This window comes from Telmatherina bonti (assembly GCF_933228915.1).
Source record: "Telmatherina bonti genome assembly, chromosome: 12".
Classification (NCBI taxonomy): Eukaryota; Metazoa; Chordata; class Actinopteri; order Atheriniformes; family Telmatherinidae; genus Telmatherina; species Telmatherina bonti.
In genome coordinates, this window is record NC_136610.1 from 6,863,162 (window position 1) to 6,883,188 (window position 20,027).

Consider the following 20,027-nt stretch of genomic DNA (forward strand, 5'->3'; position numbering starts at 1 on the left):
GCTTTTCAGTCTCCAGCCGGGCTTCAGGTTTAACTTCTGCTTTCCCTTCAGGTCGGACCATCATCCTGTCCACGCACCACATGGATGAGGCCGACATGCTGGGCGACCGCATCGCCATCATCTCGCACGGGAAGCTGTGCTGCGTTGGCTCGTCTCTGTACTTGAAGAACCAGCTGGGGACGGGCTACTACCTGACTCTGGTGAAGAAAGATCCGGAACCATCCCTCAGCTCCTGCAGGAACTCCTCCAGCACCGTCTCCTTCATCAAGAAGGTCTGCATGACCCAGTCCAGGTTCTGTTCCAGTGGCGGTCTGTGTACTCTGCAGTAGAACCTGACCCCGGTTCTGTCTTTCAGGACGAGGACGGCGCCTCGGTCAGCAGCAGCGACGCGGGACTCGGCAGCGAACATGAAAGTGAGGCAACCACCATCGGTGAGCTCTCTGTTACTGCAGAGCGTTTGATTTATCCACCTTCAGGTGGGGCTGATTCTCGTCTTGCGTCTCTCTCCTCAGAGAATGGACCCTCGGCATCCATCTGCACCGCCCCCTTTGTCCCGCCGGACGCGTGTCTGGTGTCGAGCCTGATCCTGCGCCACGTCCCCGCCGCCCGCCTGGTGGAAGACCTGGGACACGAGCTGACTTACGTCCTGCCGTACAGCGCCGCTAAGGACGGAGCCTTTGTGGAGCTCTTTAAAGACCTGGACCTGAAACTGGCTGACCTCGGCATCTCCAGCTACGGCGTGTCCGACACCACGTTGGAGGAGGTGGGACGTGATCCGCCGTCCTTTATTCCAGTTTTAAATTTAAAACTTCTCATCAACTTCACGTTTTTTCATAGATTTTCCTGAAAGTTGCTGAAGATAACGGAGTCGACACCGAGGTGCCGTCAGGTGAGCAGGAGGTGACCTGTGACCGTGACCCTTCAAAAAGAGTCTGGAATCAAGCCACACATTTACGAGTGTGTGTGTGTCTGTGTGTGTGTGTGTGTGTGTGTGTGTTGGTTCAGATGGCACACTGCCTGTACAGAGGAGGAGGAGGACTCATGCTTTTGGTGGAGGAGACCATCAGAGCTGCCTGAAGCCATTAACAGAGGACGACAACGACTGCAACGACTCTGATGGAGACCCTGGTACACACACACACGCACACACACCTGGACACACACCTGGACACATGTTGGTACACAGACTTTGACACACCTGAACACACACCTGGCGTACTCTTGGTGAGTCCAGTGTCGCTCCTGGAGGGCTGCTGACCTGCAGGTTTTTGAGATGTTTCTGCTTCAACACACCTGACTCAGAATAAATGGATGTAATGAAATTCGGCACAGAGACTTATTAGTTTGAGCCAGGTGTGCTGGAGCAGGGACACATGGAAAACCTGCAGGATTGTGGCCCTGGAGGACCAGAGCCGGACCCCCTCATGTATGGACTCTGATGACAGTACTTGGCTGTAATGTTGCTTTCAGTGTCAGTTTATTTTTACCTGAGACTGAGGTGTGTGAGGCTGTGATGGTGTTTGGTCATGTGACCTGTGTGTCCTATCAGACTGCAGGGAGACGGACTGGCTGAACTGCACGGAGGGTAAAGGCTCGTACCAGGTGACAGGGTGGAGCTTGAAGAGGCAGCAGTTTGTGGCTCTGATGTGGAAACGTTTCCTGTACGCGCGGCGCTCCAGGAAGGGCTTCTTCGCTCAGGTACGCTCCGCACACACCTTTCTCGTCGCACCGTCTCGCCAGAGGCCATCTGGAAATCACCTCTGTGTGTTTTCAGATTGTTCTTCCTGCTGTGTTTGTCTGCATTGCCCTGGTCTTCAGTCTGATCGTCCCCCCATTTGGAAAGTATCCCAGTCTGGAGCTGCAGCCCTGGATGTACGAGGACCAGGTCACCTTCATCAGGTACCTGTCCTCCATGGGAGCAAGGTGTGGGTCAAGTATGTCTGCTTTGGAATGACAGTGTTTGTCCCATCAGTGACGACGCTCCTGGAGATGCCAATATGCAGAAGTTATTAAATGCTCTGTTGGACCCCCCTGGCTTCGGCAGTCGCTGCATGGACGGACATTCCATCCTGTAAGAACCCAAAGTCCTCCTCCTCTGCTCTGAGCTTCTTCACTGACTCTAGAATATATAGATGGATGGACTGTCTGTCTTTCTTTGACTCCCCCTCCTCCTCCCCCTCAGAGAGTCCCCCTGTACTATGGGGGATGACGACTGGCACACCCCTGAGGTCCCTGAGAGTGTCCAGCAGCTGTTCAGCTCCAGAAACTGGACCATGGAAGACCCGTCTCCAGCCTGTTTCTGCACCTGTGACGGCAAGAAGAGGATGCTGCCAGAATGTCCTGCTGGAGCTGGAGGCCTGCCCCCCCCTGAGGTCAGACCCCCTGAGACCTGCGCCTCCTTTAAGGGTCTGGGGTTAAGCCTGTTACATCCTCCACGAGAAGCAAGAACTAAGTTCTTGTTCTTGAGGCTGCAAGAACAAGAAAAAACGTCTTGTTCGTCAGATCCATACATCCTCCACGAGAAGCACGTCTGCAGCGGGGGGGGGGGATCACTGCGGGGGGGATGTCTGCTTTCCTGTGCAGGGCGGGTTGTGCACGCGGCAGGTCGGGTCGTGCACGCGGCTGGGCGGGTCGTGCACGCGGCTGGGTCCGAGTGTTTTAACGCCACATGTAAAAATGTTTGTACTTTCTCACCTCCTCGATCAGCTGTTTTATTAAAACAATCCGTTTTACCTGAAACAATAAAAACGTGGAAGCAGCAACTCCGCTTCAGGCTTTCTCCGTGTTAACAACGCCCACCTCCAATGTCCGACCAATCACATGATACTTCTCGCAGCCCCGCAAGAAAAAAGTTCTACCAGCCCGGTGTGTCAAGAACTTTCCTCAAACGCGTCCCCGAGAACAAAATTTTTTCTCGGAGCCTCGAGAGCAAGAAAAAAGTTCTCGCTTCTCCTGGAGGATGTAACAGGCTTTAGAGTTACTGGTTAATGAACGTGGAACATGTCGCTGCTTGTTGCTCATCAGAATCATCAGAACCAGCCTTTAAATGAAGTCTGAGCTCAGTGATCAGACCTGTCAAATCAGCTGATGGTTGCTAGCATTAAAATAAACCATTTTGACCAGTTTGAACCAGTCCAGGTCAGAGCTGTTGAACTGGTACCTGTCATGTGGTTGGTTAACTCTGCCCTCTATGGGTGTTTCAAGAAATACCTAAACAAGGTAGGGTGGGGAAAGATCATTGATTAATTAACTGAGTAATGCAAAGGGCCAAAATGAAAAGCGCATCGCCTGGACAGTCTGTGGCGTGAAGATAACAGACAAGATGGCTGAACATGAAATCTGACCGGTACCTTCTGCACTTAACGTAGCCCTCTGTTAGCTTCACACACTTCCCTACAGGCTTTGTGTCTGCTGTGGCGGGAGGAAATGTCTGTCCTTCTAATTGGAAAAAGATGAATACTCTGATTACCGCAAGGATCCAATACAGCGCCGTGTTTTACGCTGTCGTGGAAACAGAAGACATCTTACATTAACCAACAGATGAGCCACTTTTCTTCTTCATTGTTTGTCATGACAGTTAAGAGAAACCATGTGACACCTTTCCATTCGTAAAGTGGAAAAAAAGATTAATTAACTGTTCTACAGTCACATAACAGACATCCAGACTATCCTGATGCAAATGCGTCCTTTGTTTCTGCTCCCTTACGTTTGTTGGAGTCATCAAACACTTTCATATCTCGCCTTTCTGATACTTCCATGCATGTTTTATCGTTGCGATGGTTATTATGTTGGTTTATCCACTCGTGGGCAGTGCTGAGTTCAGAATTCACTTCCACCAGTCTGTGTCTCCAGTTTCGGACACACTCACACATCCTCTCTTCAGATTCTCTGACATGACGTTTATAGTTGTTTATAGTTGTAGTTGTTTATAGTCGTTTAAAGTTATTTTTCTACTACTTCTTTAAATACTTTCATTATGTGTTTTCTGCGTCGTTTCCTTCCTTTTCCTCTTCTTCGCTGGTTTGTTCCTTTACTGACTGTGTGTCAGCTTTATAGCTCAACACTGCCCCCTCTGGTCTCCGATGGTATTGCTTCGTTTCTGTATCAAGCTATGGACAGTTAAGGTGCTTTAAAACGGACCAAATTATGTGCGTAACGGAGGCAGGAGATGGATGAAACTGCCCGTACGTCTGTCTGTCTGTCTGTTTGTGGCATCGAGCATGGACCTTCAAAGCCGCTCAGAGTTTATGCTGATCTGAGACCAGTTTTCTGCTGACACTTGGCTCTAAATGGAACCAGTGACCAGGGCCACCTCAGCGAGACAGGGAACCAAGTACTCCTGTTCTTGTCTGTGAGTTCTGGACTTCTTAGATGAGACCATCAGAACAGGGCTTGGTTCTAGATTAAGTTCTGATCCGACTGCATCTGAACCAGTTTAGTAACGACTGTTTCTGTTCAGATGAAGCTCAGCGCCTCCGACACACTGCAGAACCTGACGGGAAGAAACGTCTCTGACTACCTGGTGAAAACTTACGCTGAGATCATTGGAAAGAGGTGAGATGCACTGGTCTCACCTGAACAAACTTACCTGAGCGAACTCACCTGAGCAGGACGATCTGAAGGTTTCTGTTTGTCTTCACAGCCTGAAGAATAAAGTCTGGGTGAATGAATTTAGGTAAGAAGCTGGATTGATCAGAAAGCTTGAGCTCGTCTCCCAGCATGCTCAGGTGTTCTGTTCTCCATGCAGGTACGGAGGCTTCTCATTGGGCGCCCGGAGCACACAAGTTCTCCCACCGGCCAATGAGATTGACGATGCCATTGAGAGAGTCCGCAAGATCTTTGAATTACAGAAGGTGAGTGAAAGAAAGTCCGCTTTGTGTCATAGGATCAAGAGACCAGTTCAGACGTCTGATCCAGAACCTTCAGAACCACAAAGACAAGTTAAACCTCGAGTTTGTTTCCTGCAGGGAGCTGCTGCCGACCGATTCCTGGACAGCCTGTCCAGCTTCATAAATGGCCTCGACACCAAAAACAACGTCAAGGTGAGTAAGCTCCTTGACAGGTAAACCCATCTGTTGGTTCAGTCAGACAACACCTGTTCATCAGCGTTTACCTTCATTGATACTAGGCAGGCGGTTCTGCTCCTCTGAACAGACTACCTGCATCTCACTGATTGAGTCGACTAAGCAGGTACCTGAATAGGTGAGATACTGTTTCTGACTTGTTCCTGAACCTGGTCTGTTCAGATCTGGTTCAACAACAAAGGCTGGCACAGCGTGACGGCCTTCATCAACGTGATGAACAACGCCGTCCTGAGAGCCAATCTACCTGCAGACGCCGATCCCAGCGTGTACGGCATCATCGCCCACAACCACCCACTCAACCTGACCAAGGAGCAGCTGTCCCAGGTTGCTCTGTAAGTACTTACCTGAACCACACACACCTGGACTACACACATCTGATCCACACACACCAAGACGCCACACATGGACCACACACTCCATGACTACATACACCTGATCCACACACACCTGAACCACACACCTGGATCACACACCTGGACCACTCACATACAACTGGATCACACACACACACACACACACACACCAAGACCACACACGGACCACACACTCCATGACTATATACATCTGATCCACACACACCTGGACCACACACCTGGATTACACACCTGGATTACACACCTGGATTACACACCTGGATTACACACCTGGACTACACACATATACATACACACACACACACACACACACACACACACACACACACACACACACACACACACACTTGGATCATACACCTGGACTACACACACATGAACCACACACATGAACCACACACCTGGACCACACACACCTGGATCACACACACATGAACCACACACACATGAACCACACACCTGGACCACACACACCTGGACCACACACACCTGGACCACACACACCTGGACCACACACACCTGGACCACACACCTGGATCACACACACCTGGACCACACACCTGGACCACACACACCTGGACCACACACACCAGGACCACACACACCTGGACCACACACACCAGGACCACACACACCTGGACCACACACACACCTGGACCACACACACACCTGGACCACACACCAGGACCACACACACCTGGACCACACACACTTTGATCACACACACGGACCACACACACCTGGATCACACACACCTTGATCACACACACGGACCACACACACCTGGATCACACACACATGAACCACACACCTGGACCACACACACCTGGACCACACACACCTGGACCACACACACCTGGACCACACACACCTGGACCACACACCAGGATCACACACCAGGATCACACACACCTGGACCACACACACCAGGACCACACACACCAGGACCACACACACCTGGACCACACACCAGGATCACACACACCTGGACCACACACCAGGATCACACACACCTGGACCACACACACCTGGACCACACACACCTGGATCACACACACCTGGACCACACACCTGGACCACACACACCTGGACCACACACACCTGGACCACACACCAGGATCACACACACCAGGATCACACACACCAGGATCACACACACCTGGACCACACACCTGGACCACACACACCTGGACCACACACACCTGGACCACACACACCTGGACCACACACACCTGGACCACACACCTGGACCACACACACCTGGACCACACACCAGGATCACACACACCTGGACCACACACCAGGATCACACACACCTGGACCACACACACCTGGACCACACACCAGGATCACACACACCTGGACCACACACCTGGACCACACACACCTGGACCACACACCTGGACCACACACACCTGGACCACACACCAGGATCACACACACCTGGACCACACACCTGGACCACACACACCTGGACCACACACCTGGACCACACACACCAGGACCACACACACCTGGACCACACACACCAGGACCACACACACCTGGACCACACACACCTGGACCACACACACCTGGATCACACACACCTGGACCACACACCAGGATCACACACACCTGGACCACACACCTGGACCACACACACCTGGACCACACACCTGGACCACACACACCTGGACCACACACCTGGACCACACACACCTGGACCACACACCTGGATCACACACACACACCTGGACCACACACCTGGACCACACACACCTGGACCACACACACCAGGATCACACACCAGGATCACACACACCTGGACCACACACACCAGGACCACACACACCAGGACCACACACACCTGGACCACACACCAGGATCACACACACACCTGGACCACACACCTGGACCACACACACCTGGACCACACACACCTGGACCACACACCTGGACCACACACCTGGATCACACACCAGGATCACACACACCTGGACCACACACCTGGACCACACACACCTGGACCACACATACCAGGACCACACACACCTGGACCACACACCTGGACCACACACACCTGGACCACACACACCTGGACCACACACACCAGGACCACACACACCTGGACCACACACACCTGGACCACACACCTGGACCACACACACCTGGACCACACACCAGGATCACACACACCTGGACCACACACACCTGGACCACACACCAGGATCACACACACCTGGACCACACACCTGGACCACACACACCTGGACCACACACCAGGATCACACACACCTGGACCACACACCTGGACCACACACACCTGGACCACACACCAGGATCACACACACCTGGACCACACACCTGGACCACACACACCTGGACCACACACCAGGATCACACACACCTGGACCACACACCAGGACCACACACACCTGGACCACACACACCTGGACCACACACCTGGACCACACATACACCTGTAGTATACGTAAATCAGAACCAAACACCTGCATCTATTATACTGGATTCTTTGGATCTCCGGTGTCTTCACATATCGTTCTCATCTTCGTTTCCAGGGTAACCACCTCAGTGGACGTCCTGGTGTCCATCTGCGTCATCTTCGCCATGTCCTTCGTCCCTGCGAGCTTTGTGGTCTTCCTCATCCAGGAGCGAGTCAGTAAAGCCAAACACATGCAATTTATCAGCGGCGTGCAGCCGCTGCTCTACTGGGTGGCCACCTTCATCTGGGACATGGTGAGGTCTAAAACAAGCTGCCCCCCTCTTCCCCTCCACCATATGTCTATACATGTCTATGTTTGTGTGTTGTTCATGTTTGCGTGTCTCTGCAGTGTAACTACTTCGTCCCAGCAATACTCGTCATCCTCATCTTCATCTGTTTCCAACAAAAAGCCTACGTCTCCTCCACCAACCTACCCACGCTCGCCCTGCTGCTGCTTCTCTACGGGTCAGATACACCGTTCTACACCCTCCTATGTCCTTTTACCCCCTCCTAGACCCTCCTAGACCTTCCTACGCCCTCCTACACCCTCTTATGTTTTCCTGCATCCTCCAACACCGTCCCATGTCTTCCTAAATCTTCCTGTGCCCTACTTCGTCCTTTCACATCTTCCTACACCCTCTCACTTCCTCTTAGCGTCTCCCAATCCTACTAGGTCTTCCTACACCCTCCTCTGTCCTCCTACACCCTTCTACATCCTTCTATGCCCTACTGTAACTTGTTCATTCTCCTACACCCTGCTACACATTTCTATACCTTACTACACCCCGCTGCGCTGCACCAGCACTAATCACTGTGGAGTAGAGTTGTACCGCTGTTCTTGTCATTTTGTTTTCCTGACAGAAGCTTGTTCTCTCCATGTCTCTGTCTCCAGCTGGTCCATCACGCCACTCATGTATCCGGCCTCCTTCTTCTTCAAGATCCCCAGCACGGCGTACGTTGTTCTCACCAGTGTCAACATCCTCATCGGGATCAACGGCAGCATCTCCACCTTCGTCATGGAGCTGTTTGGGGACCATGTGAGTTCATGCCGTGCTGCTATCTGACTAAAGATTTTAATAGTCGAATCCGATTTGCAAGATCTTGAGTTTCATCGACAAATTGTGTAATCGTGTTTGCATCTTTTTTCCTCCAAAGAAAAGTGCAAAAACACCAAAACAGATCAATTTTATCTTTCATTAGGCTTAATAGGACAGTCTCCATCGATCTTGTCTTATGTAACTAGTTAGGCTGTTTAAAAAGTCTGCAACCCGTTGACTGACCTCATCACAATATATACTCATTTAAAATGCAAAAAGTCCATGTCTTATTGCTAAAACAACAAAATAAAAAAAAAGAACATGGTATAAAACAAGTTCATTATGTTGCCACACAGAAAACTCCAGGAAAAAAACAAAAGCGAAACAAGGTCACTGTCAGACGTTAAATAAAGTGCAAATAAAATACTTAAGTTATAACAAAATGTCTTTAAAAGCAACAACTAACTGACATGTGCCTTGAATGTTGTCTTTAAGTTTGCACTACAGGCCTAAACCTGATGTTTTTTATTGCTTTTTGTTGGCTTAATTTAGAGTGTAATAGCCTGCGCCCGCTCCACCGCATAGCATTCAAATGTCAAAAATATTAAGTCGAATTCCAATAGAATAACCTTACCTGAATAAATAAAGTAATTACATGATAATAAAATAAACTTCATATCCAAATAAAAGGAAAGTAAGTAAAAGTTATAAAATGCACAGCAACGAGAAGGTAGCCTGTCATACTGAGCTGCTGAGACACACCAAGTAAAGTTTTTTATGTTACAAAACAAAATAACATCCAACAAAGAAACTAAAAATAAACAAAAGTCCTGCCGTAGGGGAAGTAACGTTTTACAGCATCTGTTGCTGTCCAACTCTTCTAGAGTTGTGTGTAAAAATATCCTCTGTAGTGCCGTGGAGGTGGAAGGGATGTATTATTAAATAACCAACAACTGCGGGTGTCTCCTCATGATTCAAGCTGACTTTCTGATAAGATTGTTTCAATAAGCTTTCATCTCACCCTTCTCGTCCTCCTGGTCTTCCTCCTCTTCATCCTGCTATATAGCTGCTAATACTGTACATCATGAATTATTTGAAGAACAAAGAAATATGTAAAACAAGATGTACAGCACCACAATATTGCCAAATAATGACCCTTGTTTCAGAACCACATTTTGTAATGATTCAACTGCAAGACTGGCAGTGCAACTGGATCGACTTGACTCTTTGGGGTCACTGCTAGCGGTAACAGTGATCTGGAGTTGAACACAAGCAGATCTTTCACTTCCTGTTCTTTGCAGGAAATTGGAGGGATCAATGACATCCTGAAAAACGTTCTCCTCATCTTCCCTCACTTCTGTCTGGGTCGAGGACTCATCGACATGGTGAAGAACCAGGCCATGGCCGACGCCCTTGAGAGATTTGGTAAGACCACATAACAGTATAGTGTTTGGGCCTTTTGCTGACCCAGACCTTCTAAATCAGAACCAGAACCACAGCCTGGAGGTGTGAAACAGGGCACAGCTATCACACAGCAAGAAAATGTGATGTGTATAAGTTTGTGCACACACTGGATCCTGTGTGTGTTTCCTTTGAGTGGAATCCTAACAGGTTTGTGGCTTCGCCCACACACACACACACACACACACACACACATTCAGTTTCTAAACTCTGAGGTGGGAGTGGGACTTTTGGATCAGAACCTTGTGTGCCAAGTCGCTTAATGCCTGTTGTGTTCCAGGTGAAAACCGATTCCGCTCCCCTCTGGAATGGGACATGGTGGGAAAAAACCTGCTTGCCATGGCTGTGGAGGGAGTGGTCTTCTTCATCATCACTGTCCTGATCCAGTACCGGTTCTGCATCAAACCCAGGTAGGTCCAAACTGGTTCTGTTGTAGGATTGGTGATTTATTTTTTCCCCCTTTTCTTTTTTTTTGTTTCTGCCTGCATTTAACTGGCCTGGATGAGTTTGTGTTAATGTGTGTGTGTGTGTGTGTGTGTGTGTGTGTGTGTGTGTGTGTGTGTGTGTGTGTGTGCAGGCCAATCAGTAAACTCACCAAACTGGGAGCTGTGGGTGAGGAAGATGAGGATGTGGCCCGAGAGAGGCAGAGGATTGTCCACGGCCTCAGACACGGAGACATCCTGGAGCTCCGGCAGCTCACCAAGGTTGGCGGGTTTTACATTTGATGGGGTTGCACTGGGTTTACTGGGTTTAATGGTAACTTAACTGTGCTTTGCAGGTGTTTAAGAGGAAGCAGAAACCAGCTGTTGACCGTCTGTGTGTCGGAATTCCGCCTGGAGAGGTGAGTTCGACTCCAGGAAGGTGAAACATTCGAGTGAAGAAGATGAAACTCTGAATTATTAAAAGTCTGTGTGTGTGTGTGTGTGTGTGTGTGTGTGTGTGTGTGTGTGTTTGGTTAGTGTTTCGGTCTGCTTGGCGTGAACGGAGCCGGGAAGACCACCACCTTTAAGATGCTGACGGGTGACACCGTGGTGACCCGCGGGGAGGCCTTCTTGGCTGGAAAGAGGTGAGTGCTCAGACCCGGACTGACCCGGTTCTTGCAGATTTAAGGCTGGTCTATGCTCACACAGCATCTGCATCAGGTTGGGCTCTCGTAGCTGACGCAGATAGAGTGTTTATACTCGAGTGAAGGGTCTGGAGATGGAAGTCAGGCTGGTAGCAACAGATCAACTCCTGGGTGTTTTCTTTTTATTGGTTCGCTTCAGTTCCGGCAAGTATTCCCTGTTAGGACAACAATGGTGGCCCCTGGCATTTATTCAGTAATAAACATACATGTGTGATGTACGCATGCATGTCTATGCATTCAGTAACAAGATCCAAACATCAGGAAGCATGTAATCAGACTCTGACCAATCACAAGGGAGTGCTTCTGCAGAGCTGAGTTTGCATAGTTGGGCTACATGTCGGGTCCAAAGAGGTGTGTGTTAAACCTCTGTGTACCCATGTAGAGCCTATGGCAGTTACGGTGTTACCGACCTGACGCGGACGCCACGTGAGTAAAAACCGGCCTTAATGCTGAAGTTCAGAAGGATAAAATCTGAAAACGCATCCAGTTGTTTGAGCTGAACCAGAAACTAGATTCTGCTTAGAACCAGTCAGATCAGGTGGAGCGGTGTTGATGTGATCCACGTCTGCCAGGGTTTTCTTCACCACACTTTCTCTCTTTGAGGTCCCCGTAATGACAGACGTCCCCATGAGGGAGGTGTGAGTCTGGCTAAAGTCCCCATGATCATGTTAAACAAGAAGTTTCTCACAGGTCCAGAAGTTGGCGGTTAAGCTCCTTATTGGAGCTGAAACAGTTTGTTGGCACCAGAAATGTGTTGCTCCATCGTTAAATCAGCAGGAATTAAAGATCAGAGCTGCAGGAGGTTGTCAACCTGTGGTTCTGGACCCTGCAGGGCCTCACAGTCCCACAGGAGGACTGTGTGGTCCTCACAGCCCTGATGTTGGAACATCTTCCAGAACTGCTGCATCATCATGATTTTCCTGTGTTTTGTTTTGTGTTCAAGTTTGTTGGGCTTTCAGTCTGGTGCTGTTCAGTATGTTCTGGTTCTAATGTGTGTGTGTGTGTGTGTGTGTGTGTGTGTGTGTGTGTGTGTGTGTGTCTCACAGCATCCTCAGGGAGATTGATGAGGTCCATCGGAACATGGGTTACTGTCCACAGTTTGACGCCATCAATGAGCTGCTGACTGGAAGAGAACACCTGGAGCTGTACGCCGTCCTGAGAGGCGTTCCCGAGGAGGAAGTGTGTGATGTAAGTGACATGTAAGCGGTGCATGAGGACTCTCAGTACCGGGACGGACTGGGTCGGATCGGTGCTGATACTGCTGTTTGATTGACAGGTGGCAGAGTGGGGCATCAGGAAGCTGAGCCTGCTGAAATACGCTGATAAACGAGCTGGGAGTTACAGCGGAGGGAACATGAGGAAGTTGTCTACGGCCATGGCTCTCATCGGAGCGCCGCCCGTTGTCTTCCTGGTGAGACGCCTTTCTTTTCTTCCTCTTTGTTTTCTCATAAATGATCTAGAATAATCCACAGAATCAGTGGAATTCCAAGCATCAATATGATGTTTTATGTAATTATTCTAATAAATTTTCAGTCACATCAGGATCAGACTGTCCGCTGAGTTCTGCAGACCCACATCGGGACGATTCCCGTCGATTCCCGTCGTCTTTTCCACAGATTCCTCCAACCATCATTAAACAAAGAAACTATGATGAAGACTTTTTTCCACCTTCTCACGGGAACGTTCTTCATATTCCTCTCTTTAGCAGCAGCTTCCGTTTAGTTTCCAGGACTTTCAGCCAGTCCATGTCGTCTTCCTGCTTGGTTGCCTTGGAGATTTTTCCCTGGTAGTAAAATATGTACATCCATCTTTTTAAAGGTGTGAAAGAGGACGTTTCTTGTCCTGGTGAACAGCAGCCTCTGAGAAAAGGTCTAAAGCACAGGTGTCAACCTCCAGTCCTGGAGGGCCGGTATCCTGCAGGTTTTTGTTGTCTCCATGCTCCAACACACCTGACTGAAATAAATACACAGGTTGATAAGAAGCTGCTGGATCCATTTGATTTGAATCAGCTGTGTTGGTGGAGGGAAACAATAAAAACCTGCCGGATACCGGCCCTCCAGGACTGGAGTTTGACACCCCTGGTCTAAGGTTGTATGGTTTTTAAACCAGTAAGAAACCAGAGCAAACGGTCCAGTGCTGTGATGTCATCAGGCAGGTCAAATCCACCTGGTGTCAAAGTTTACTCTGATTTAAGTTCAGTCTGGCTTCGCTCGTTCATATTCAGTGTTAAACGGAGTTAAACGTTCACAGAAACCACAAAGCAGCTCATGAATATGTAAATAAATCTGTAAAAGAAGCGCTGGATGGTGTTTTGTCCCTCCTCCTGCTGCGTTCATGCTTGATGTGTTACACAACAGCAGCAGCAGACGTCTCGCGGCCAATCAAAGAGCAGTAAAGCAGGATTTGGGAGTGGGGGTGGGATTGTTGTGTAACGGGGGGATTAAAAAGAGCTACTTCAGACTGCGTAGCACAGAAGACAGACAGGCAGCAGGGCACCACAGAAGAAGAGTTCCACGTGTGTTAGGATGCCTCTCCTCCCTCTCCTCCTCACCTTCTCCCTCTGCTTCCTGCTCCACCTGTGGGCCAACCTGAACCTGGCTGTTCTTCTCGTTACAGGACGAGCCCACCACCGGCATGGACCCCAAGGCCCGCCGGGCCCTCTGGAACTGCATCACCAGCGTCATCAAGGAGGGACGCTCCGTCGTCCTCACATCGCACAGGTGAGTCACCTGAGACGGGGCAGACACGAGGACAGGTCCTTTGTGTTTTGTTTTCTGTTCCAGGGTCTGTCCCAGAAAACTGGTGGAGGGCAAGCGAAGACGACGTCACACCAGGTTTTCTGCTTTGTGCTGGGTTTTTTTTGTAAATGGGACCTTTCTCATAATATTTAACTTTCGGGACAGACAAGTTTGTGTCAAACCACAAGGAAAGTCCTCCCGTATGTCTGAAACCACAGTAACATAACATATTCCAGCGTGAGTAAAGATCAAACGGGAAAAAAAACCAGTATCAGTCTGGTGATGAAGGACCTCAGTCTGCTGCTCAGTGGATTTTAAACAACTACATGTGGCTGAATCTGATCTGGTTCGTTCCAGCAGCTCGTCTTTCCAGCATGGAGATGGAGCCATTACTCCGAAAAGTTAGAGAAAGCATGAAAATGTTTTCAACATAAAGACACGGACACATTTTGCGTGCACATTCTATTCTATTCTATTCTATGCTATTCTATGCTATGCTATGCTATGCTAGTCTAGTCTAGTCTATGCTAGTCTAGTCTAGTCTAGTCTATTCTATCCTATGCTAGTCTATTCTATGCTATCCTATGCTAGTCTAGTCTAGTCTATTCTATGCTATGCTATGCTATGCTAGTCTAGGCTATGCTATGCTATGCTATGCTATGCTATGCTATGCTAGTCTAGTCTAGTCTATCCTATTCTATTCTATTCTATTCTATTCTATTCTACAGTCATTTAGCAGACACTTTTATCCAAAGCGACTTACATATGAGAGTGAGAACAACACAAGCATGGAATCAAACAGTAGAGGACATGGTAGGAAGGTGCTGGTGGACTGTCCAGCTGGACGCAGGTCCTTCCATGAAGTGCTAAAGGCTTTTTTGTTTTTTTTTGTTTACTCCCTTCCCACCATATAATGTTACCAATGTTATAATACAAAGAATTAATACCATAAAGTTTGTTGCAAAGAACTGGGCTAAGTTCTCCCACTTTCCAATAAATACAGCTATACTAAGTGTTGAAGTTCTCCTTGAAGAGCTGAGTCTTCAGCTTGCTCTTAAAAGTAGACAGGGATTCTGCAGAGCGGTCAGAGTTTGGGAGATCATTCCACCATCGTGGCACAACAGAGGAAAAGAGTCTGGCTGGTGATTTAGTCCCACGTTGTGGTGGTAACACGAGGCGTCTTTCACTGGTGGAACGTAGCTGTCGAGAGGGAGTGTAGGTCTGGTTTAGGGAGTGAAGGTAGACAGAATTCGTTTGAGTTGTTGTTCTGTAAGCCAGAAGCAAAGCTTTAAATTTGATGCGTGCTCATCTTGTGGACAAATGATCTTGATAATCAAATTAAATCAAAGATACTTTATTTATCCCCGAGGGGAAATTCAAGGTTCAAGCCAGCTTGTCCAAGGTTGACATACAGACATTTACATTTGACAAGTTTACAGAACCGAACTGAAGCTTAGGACCCGCAGCCAGTTTTACTGGCACCGCCTTATAAATGAGGAAAAGACGACATGAGGAAGGATGGACGGGTGTTGGAAAGAAAAGAAGTATCTCTACACTTCACCTGAAGAGGGAAGGATAAAGGAAGGATAATTACAAAATAACCGCGCGCGATGATCCGCACCCCATTGCAGATTAAGTTTCTGGCGTAAGAATGGAGCAGACCTGGGTTCAACCTCAGGAGCCCTCCCAAACAAAGTGTCTAAACCATGAAAACACCAGTAAATGTTCTGGTTCAGTGACGGCTCGTATCAAAACCGTCCACATCCTCCCTCTGTTCACATTCTGACATCATCAGACGGACACCACACCTCCCGCATTTCCAGTTGTTCCACGTAAACATGAAGCGTTTCGATAACCAGATGTGCAGTTTTTACTTTATCAGCCAGAAATCTAAGAGGTCCAGTCTGTCTTGTGGTTCTTAACTCTACGTAACGACACGCGGAGGTGATGGAACCAGCTGATCTGGAACCAGAAACAGGTCCCTGTTGTCATGGTTACTTGTCACACAGGTGTGTGATGTACTGTTGTGTGTGTGTGTGTGTGTTTCAGTATGGAGGAATGTGAAGCTTTGTGTACCAGGATGGCCATCATGGTAAACGGCAGGTTCAGGTGTCTCGGCAGCGTCCAACACTTGAAGAACAGGTAACACACACACACACACACACACACACACACACACACACACACACACACACACACACACAGAAACTGTCTGTCGGCTCTGCCTCCTTCTGTAAGTGTGACTGTGTGTTGTCTGGATCAGGTTCGGTGACGGGTACACCATCATCCTGCGGGTTGCAGGACCAGATCCGGACCTGGTTTCCGTCATGAAGTTCATCGAGAGCGAGCTGAGCGGCAGCACCCTGAAGGAGAAGCACCGCAACATGCTGCAGTATCAGCTGCCGTCCTCGCTCACCTCGCTCGCCCACGTCTTCTCCATCCTCGCCAAGAACAAGGAGACACTCCGGATCGAGGACTACTCCGTCACTCAGACCACGCTGGACCAGGTAACACCACAACACGCCTACAGGCTGCATGACAGAACCGGAAGTTTCTCTCAGAAGGTTGCTACATCCTCCATGAGAAGCCAGAACTTTTTCTTCTTTTTCTCGAGGCCCCGAGAAGAAAATGCCATTTAGTTCTCACAGACGTGTTCGACACATCCGGCTGGCAGAAGTTTTTTGTAGTGGGGCTCCGAGAAGTATCGTGTGATTGGTTGGATATGTAAAGGTGGGCGTGGCTAACACGGAAGAGCATGACGCGGAAAGACTTCCACGTTTTTCCTGTTGCAGGTGAAACGGATTGTTTTGATAAAACGGCTGAATGAGGTGGTAAAAGTACGAACATTTTTACAACATGGCATTAAAACACGGATGCAGCCGCGTACACAACCCGCCCTGCTTGTTAAATATGGAATAACCGACTTCATTGCACATAAAGCAGACATGGCCGTCCGCAGTGACCCCTCCCCGCTGCAGACGAAGTTTCTCATGGAGGATGAACGGACCTGACGAAACGTGCTTCTCATGGAAGATGTAGAGCTTTCACACAGACACGGTTCTGGCCCAGCAGAACTTCACGCTGCTGAAGTAAAACATCAGCATCATGGGGAGTTGATGGTTCAGTAATCAGGCTCCAGTTTCGTTAATCAAACAAACAAAAAAAAAAGCTAATTTTCAGACGACTGAGTGAATTTTGCACATTTCAGGACGTCATGATGGGATCATATAAATCACCTACCCACATTTAAATTTGTTGCCGGTCGACTTAGGAGGCAGGGTTCACTCTAGATGCATCATTTGTGTTTGATGTGGACCAGGCGGGGGAGGGGCGGTTGATGGTGCAACGTGTTTCAGATCGACTGATGCCGTTTGTGTTTCAGGTATTTGTGAACTTTGCGAAGGACCAGAGTGACGACTATCTGTCCAAAGACATGTCAGTGAGGCGGAAGGACGTCGCCATCGACATTCCGATGCTGAGCTCCACCTGCAGAGCCGCCGAGGGAGTGGGTGGGCTCGGGGAGAGCGTCATGTGACCGTGTGTGACATCTTTGGCCTGGACTTGTTCTGCAGATGTTGCACTGACTTAAAGCAGGTGGTGGGCGGAGCCACCTGCTGCCTGATGCCAGTCAATGCAAGTGATTTCCTGTGGAGGCGGCGAGGGACTCGCAGACCTCCGAGTCTAAAACTTGACTGTTGTCAGAGCTCTTGGAGCTCCTCGTAATTGAGGCTGAACGAAGACGAGCGTCAGCTGTTCACAGCAGCGATGAAGAATCCGAATCATTTCAAACGGCCGAGGGCTCGACTGCAAATCACCGGTTCTGGATCCGTTCTGTTGGACTTATTTATATTTGTAGTTGCAGCACCAACCTGTATCTTGTTTTTATTTTGGGGTCCATGATGTTTCATGTAGTGTTTTAACAGCCAATCAGAGTGCTCGATACAACAATGTGATTGATTTTATAGCCGTTTTCTTTTTTTCTTATGAAAAGATGATAAAGGAGCAGATCTGTTAGTCTGGGTGTGAAACAGTTAAATACCTCATCAGCTCCTGGAAGCACACTACAGTATTGATCGATGGGATCATTGATAGATCAGATCAGTGGTCGTCCTCCGCAGCACTTTAAGTGTTCGAGCATCAGTTTGTTTGCACTGAATCAACCTTCTTCTGATCATCTTCTTTGTTGTGCTGCTGATGGAAAAACAAGCTGTTACAGCCCAACAAGCAGAATAAACAAACAAAATCTGTCTCTGAACACTCCTTGATGCGCGCACACACACACACACACACACACACACACACACACACACACACACACACACACACACACGTCTTTAGCTCTTTGTGTGGACCATGTTCTCAGAGTTCATTGTGAGGACCCCTACTTCCACGCACACACACACACACACTCGCACATGTATTATGATGAACTGAAACACCTCTCTTGTCACCAGGAAGTATCTTATTTTTCTTTTTCCATCTTAAACATCAGGAAACGTTAAATATTTCGAAAACTCGCATTGGAAACTGAAGTTTGGTTCAACAAACATGGTGCAAAGTTTTAGCTTTAAGTAAGTGCATGTGTGTGAGTGAAGTTAACTGTGTGTTAAAACGAGTGAAGTTCCTCGGGTTTGGATCAGACTTCGGCTCTTCTGGTAGTTTGTTCCAGATATCAGGAGCAGAAAAACTAATTATTTAGCTTTATCTCTCAGGACAGACAACAAACTGGACCCAGGTGAACTTAGAGGTCTCTGTGGCTCATATGGTGTCATCAGATCTGGACCAGAACCATTCAGAGCCTTGTACACCAGCATCAACATTTTATAGGAAACCAGTGTAGAGATGCTGGAACCAGAGTTACATGTTTGTGAGAATGTGAATCAGTTGCTGTTGTCTGGCCCAGTAAAATCTCCATCACAATATTCAGATGATGACGTTGAGGCATCAGGTTACTGCTTTATTATCTGGACACTGAATATAATGAACAACTGGGTATTATAACTCCTAATGACTCAATAATAATCAACTCTTAATTATCAGTCCCAAAACCGCCGAACAATAATGGCCCAACTGACTGTTTTATTAGATCTAAGTAAAGGGGGAAGGCACCAATCCTGTATATGCCTTCTGTTGACCCCTGTAAATGTGGACACCATGCCTGTTAGACGTGGAGAATGTGTGTGTGTGTGTGTGTGTGTGTGTGTGTGTGTGTGTGTGTGTGTGTGTGTGTGTGTGTGTGTGTGTGTGAGAGGGAGGAGACTTCATGCAGGTACTGAGTTGCTATGTGGGTCCAGACTGAAAGATGGACTCTGACAGCATCAGATCCTTCATATGAACAAGATGAAACTGGTTTTACTGCAGTTTCCAAGTGTGTGAGAGAAACCTAAAGAGGTGAATGAAACCATCTGGAGTGAGACCGGTCTGGTGTGAATCTGTTCAGAATTGTGTGTCGTTCACTACCTGTCGGCAGCTGAGTCTCTCACCAGAACCTCATGATTTCCAGATGTGTGGAAATGACCAGCAGGAGACATGAAGAAGCTGTTCATCTCTTCTGGACAGGCAGCAGCAGGAGATCCAGCAGTACACTAGATGTTTGCACACACCAGGAAGCAGCAATGTTAGCATGTAGCCCCAGGTGTCAGCCTCTTATGTTCCTTAAAGAATCAAGGAGAGACTCCTCCAGACTTCTACAGAGTGTGCCATCACACCTCTGCGATAGGCT

At 48.6% G+C, this 20,027-nt stretch overlaps 1 protein-coding gene across 1 annotated transcript in view; it reads left to right on the plus strand.

Annotated features, from left to right (window-relative positions):
- The window catches only part of abca1b (ATP-binding cassette, sub-family A (ABC1), member 1B), a gene marked incomplete at its 5' end in the record, with an annotated part of 49,991 nt that extends 32,133 nt beyond the window's left edge, over positions 1 to 17,858 (plus strand). The window contains 28 exons of the mRNA XM_079250282.1: positions 52 to 272; positions 356 to 431; positions 513 to 763; positions 838 to 889; positions 1,006 to 1,128; positions 1,550 to 1,698; positions 1,775 to 1,899; positions 1,973 to 2,071; positions 2,183 to 2,372; positions 4,460 to 4,554; positions 4,643 to 4,675; positions 4,748 to 4,853; positions 4,968 to 5,042; positions 5,247 to 5,416; positions 8,020 to 8,197; positions 8,293 to 8,408; positions 8,836 to 8,980; positions 10,282 to 10,405; positions 10,722 to 10,851; positions 11,028 to 11,145; positions 11,220 to 11,282; positions 11,401 to 11,507; positions 12,614 to 12,755; positions 12,844 to 12,978; positions 14,184 to 14,287; positions 16,355 to 16,447; positions 16,569 to 16,812; positions 17,688 to 17,858. Of these exons, the coding sequence (XP_079106408.1) occupies positions 52 to 272; positions 356 to 431; positions 513 to 763; positions 838 to 889; positions 1,006 to 1,128; positions 1,550 to 1,698; positions 1,775 to 1,899; positions 1,973 to 2,071; positions 2,183 to 2,372; positions 4,460 to 4,554; positions 4,643 to 4,675; positions 4,748 to 4,853; positions 4,968 to 5,042; positions 5,247 to 5,416; positions 8,020 to 8,197; positions 8,293 to 8,408; positions 8,836 to 8,980; positions 10,282 to 10,405; positions 10,722 to 10,851; positions 11,028 to 11,145; positions 11,220 to 11,282; positions 11,401 to 11,507; positions 12,614 to 12,755; positions 12,844 to 12,978; positions 14,184 to 14,287; positions 16,355 to 16,447; positions 16,569 to 16,812; positions 17,688 to 17,840 (3,617 nt within the window). The 3' untranslated portion in view covers positions 17,841 to 17,858. The remainder of the gene's footprint in view (positions 1 to 51; positions 273 to 355; positions 432 to 512; positions 764 to 837; positions 890 to 1,005; positions 1,129 to 1,549; positions 1,699 to 1,774; positions 1,900 to 1,972; positions 2,072 to 2,182; positions 2,373 to 4,459; positions 4,555 to 4,642; positions 4,676 to 4,747; positions 4,854 to 4,967; positions 5,043 to 5,246; positions 5,417 to 8,019; positions 8,198 to 8,292; positions 8,409 to 8,835; positions 8,981 to 10,281; positions 10,406 to 10,721; positions 10,852 to 11,027; positions 11,146 to 11,219; positions 11,283 to 11,400; positions 11,508 to 12,613; positions 12,756 to 12,843; positions 12,979 to 14,183; positions 14,288 to 16,354; positions 16,448 to 16,568; positions 16,813 to 17,687) is intronic.
- Positions 17,859 to 20,027: the final 2,169 nt, after the last annotated feature.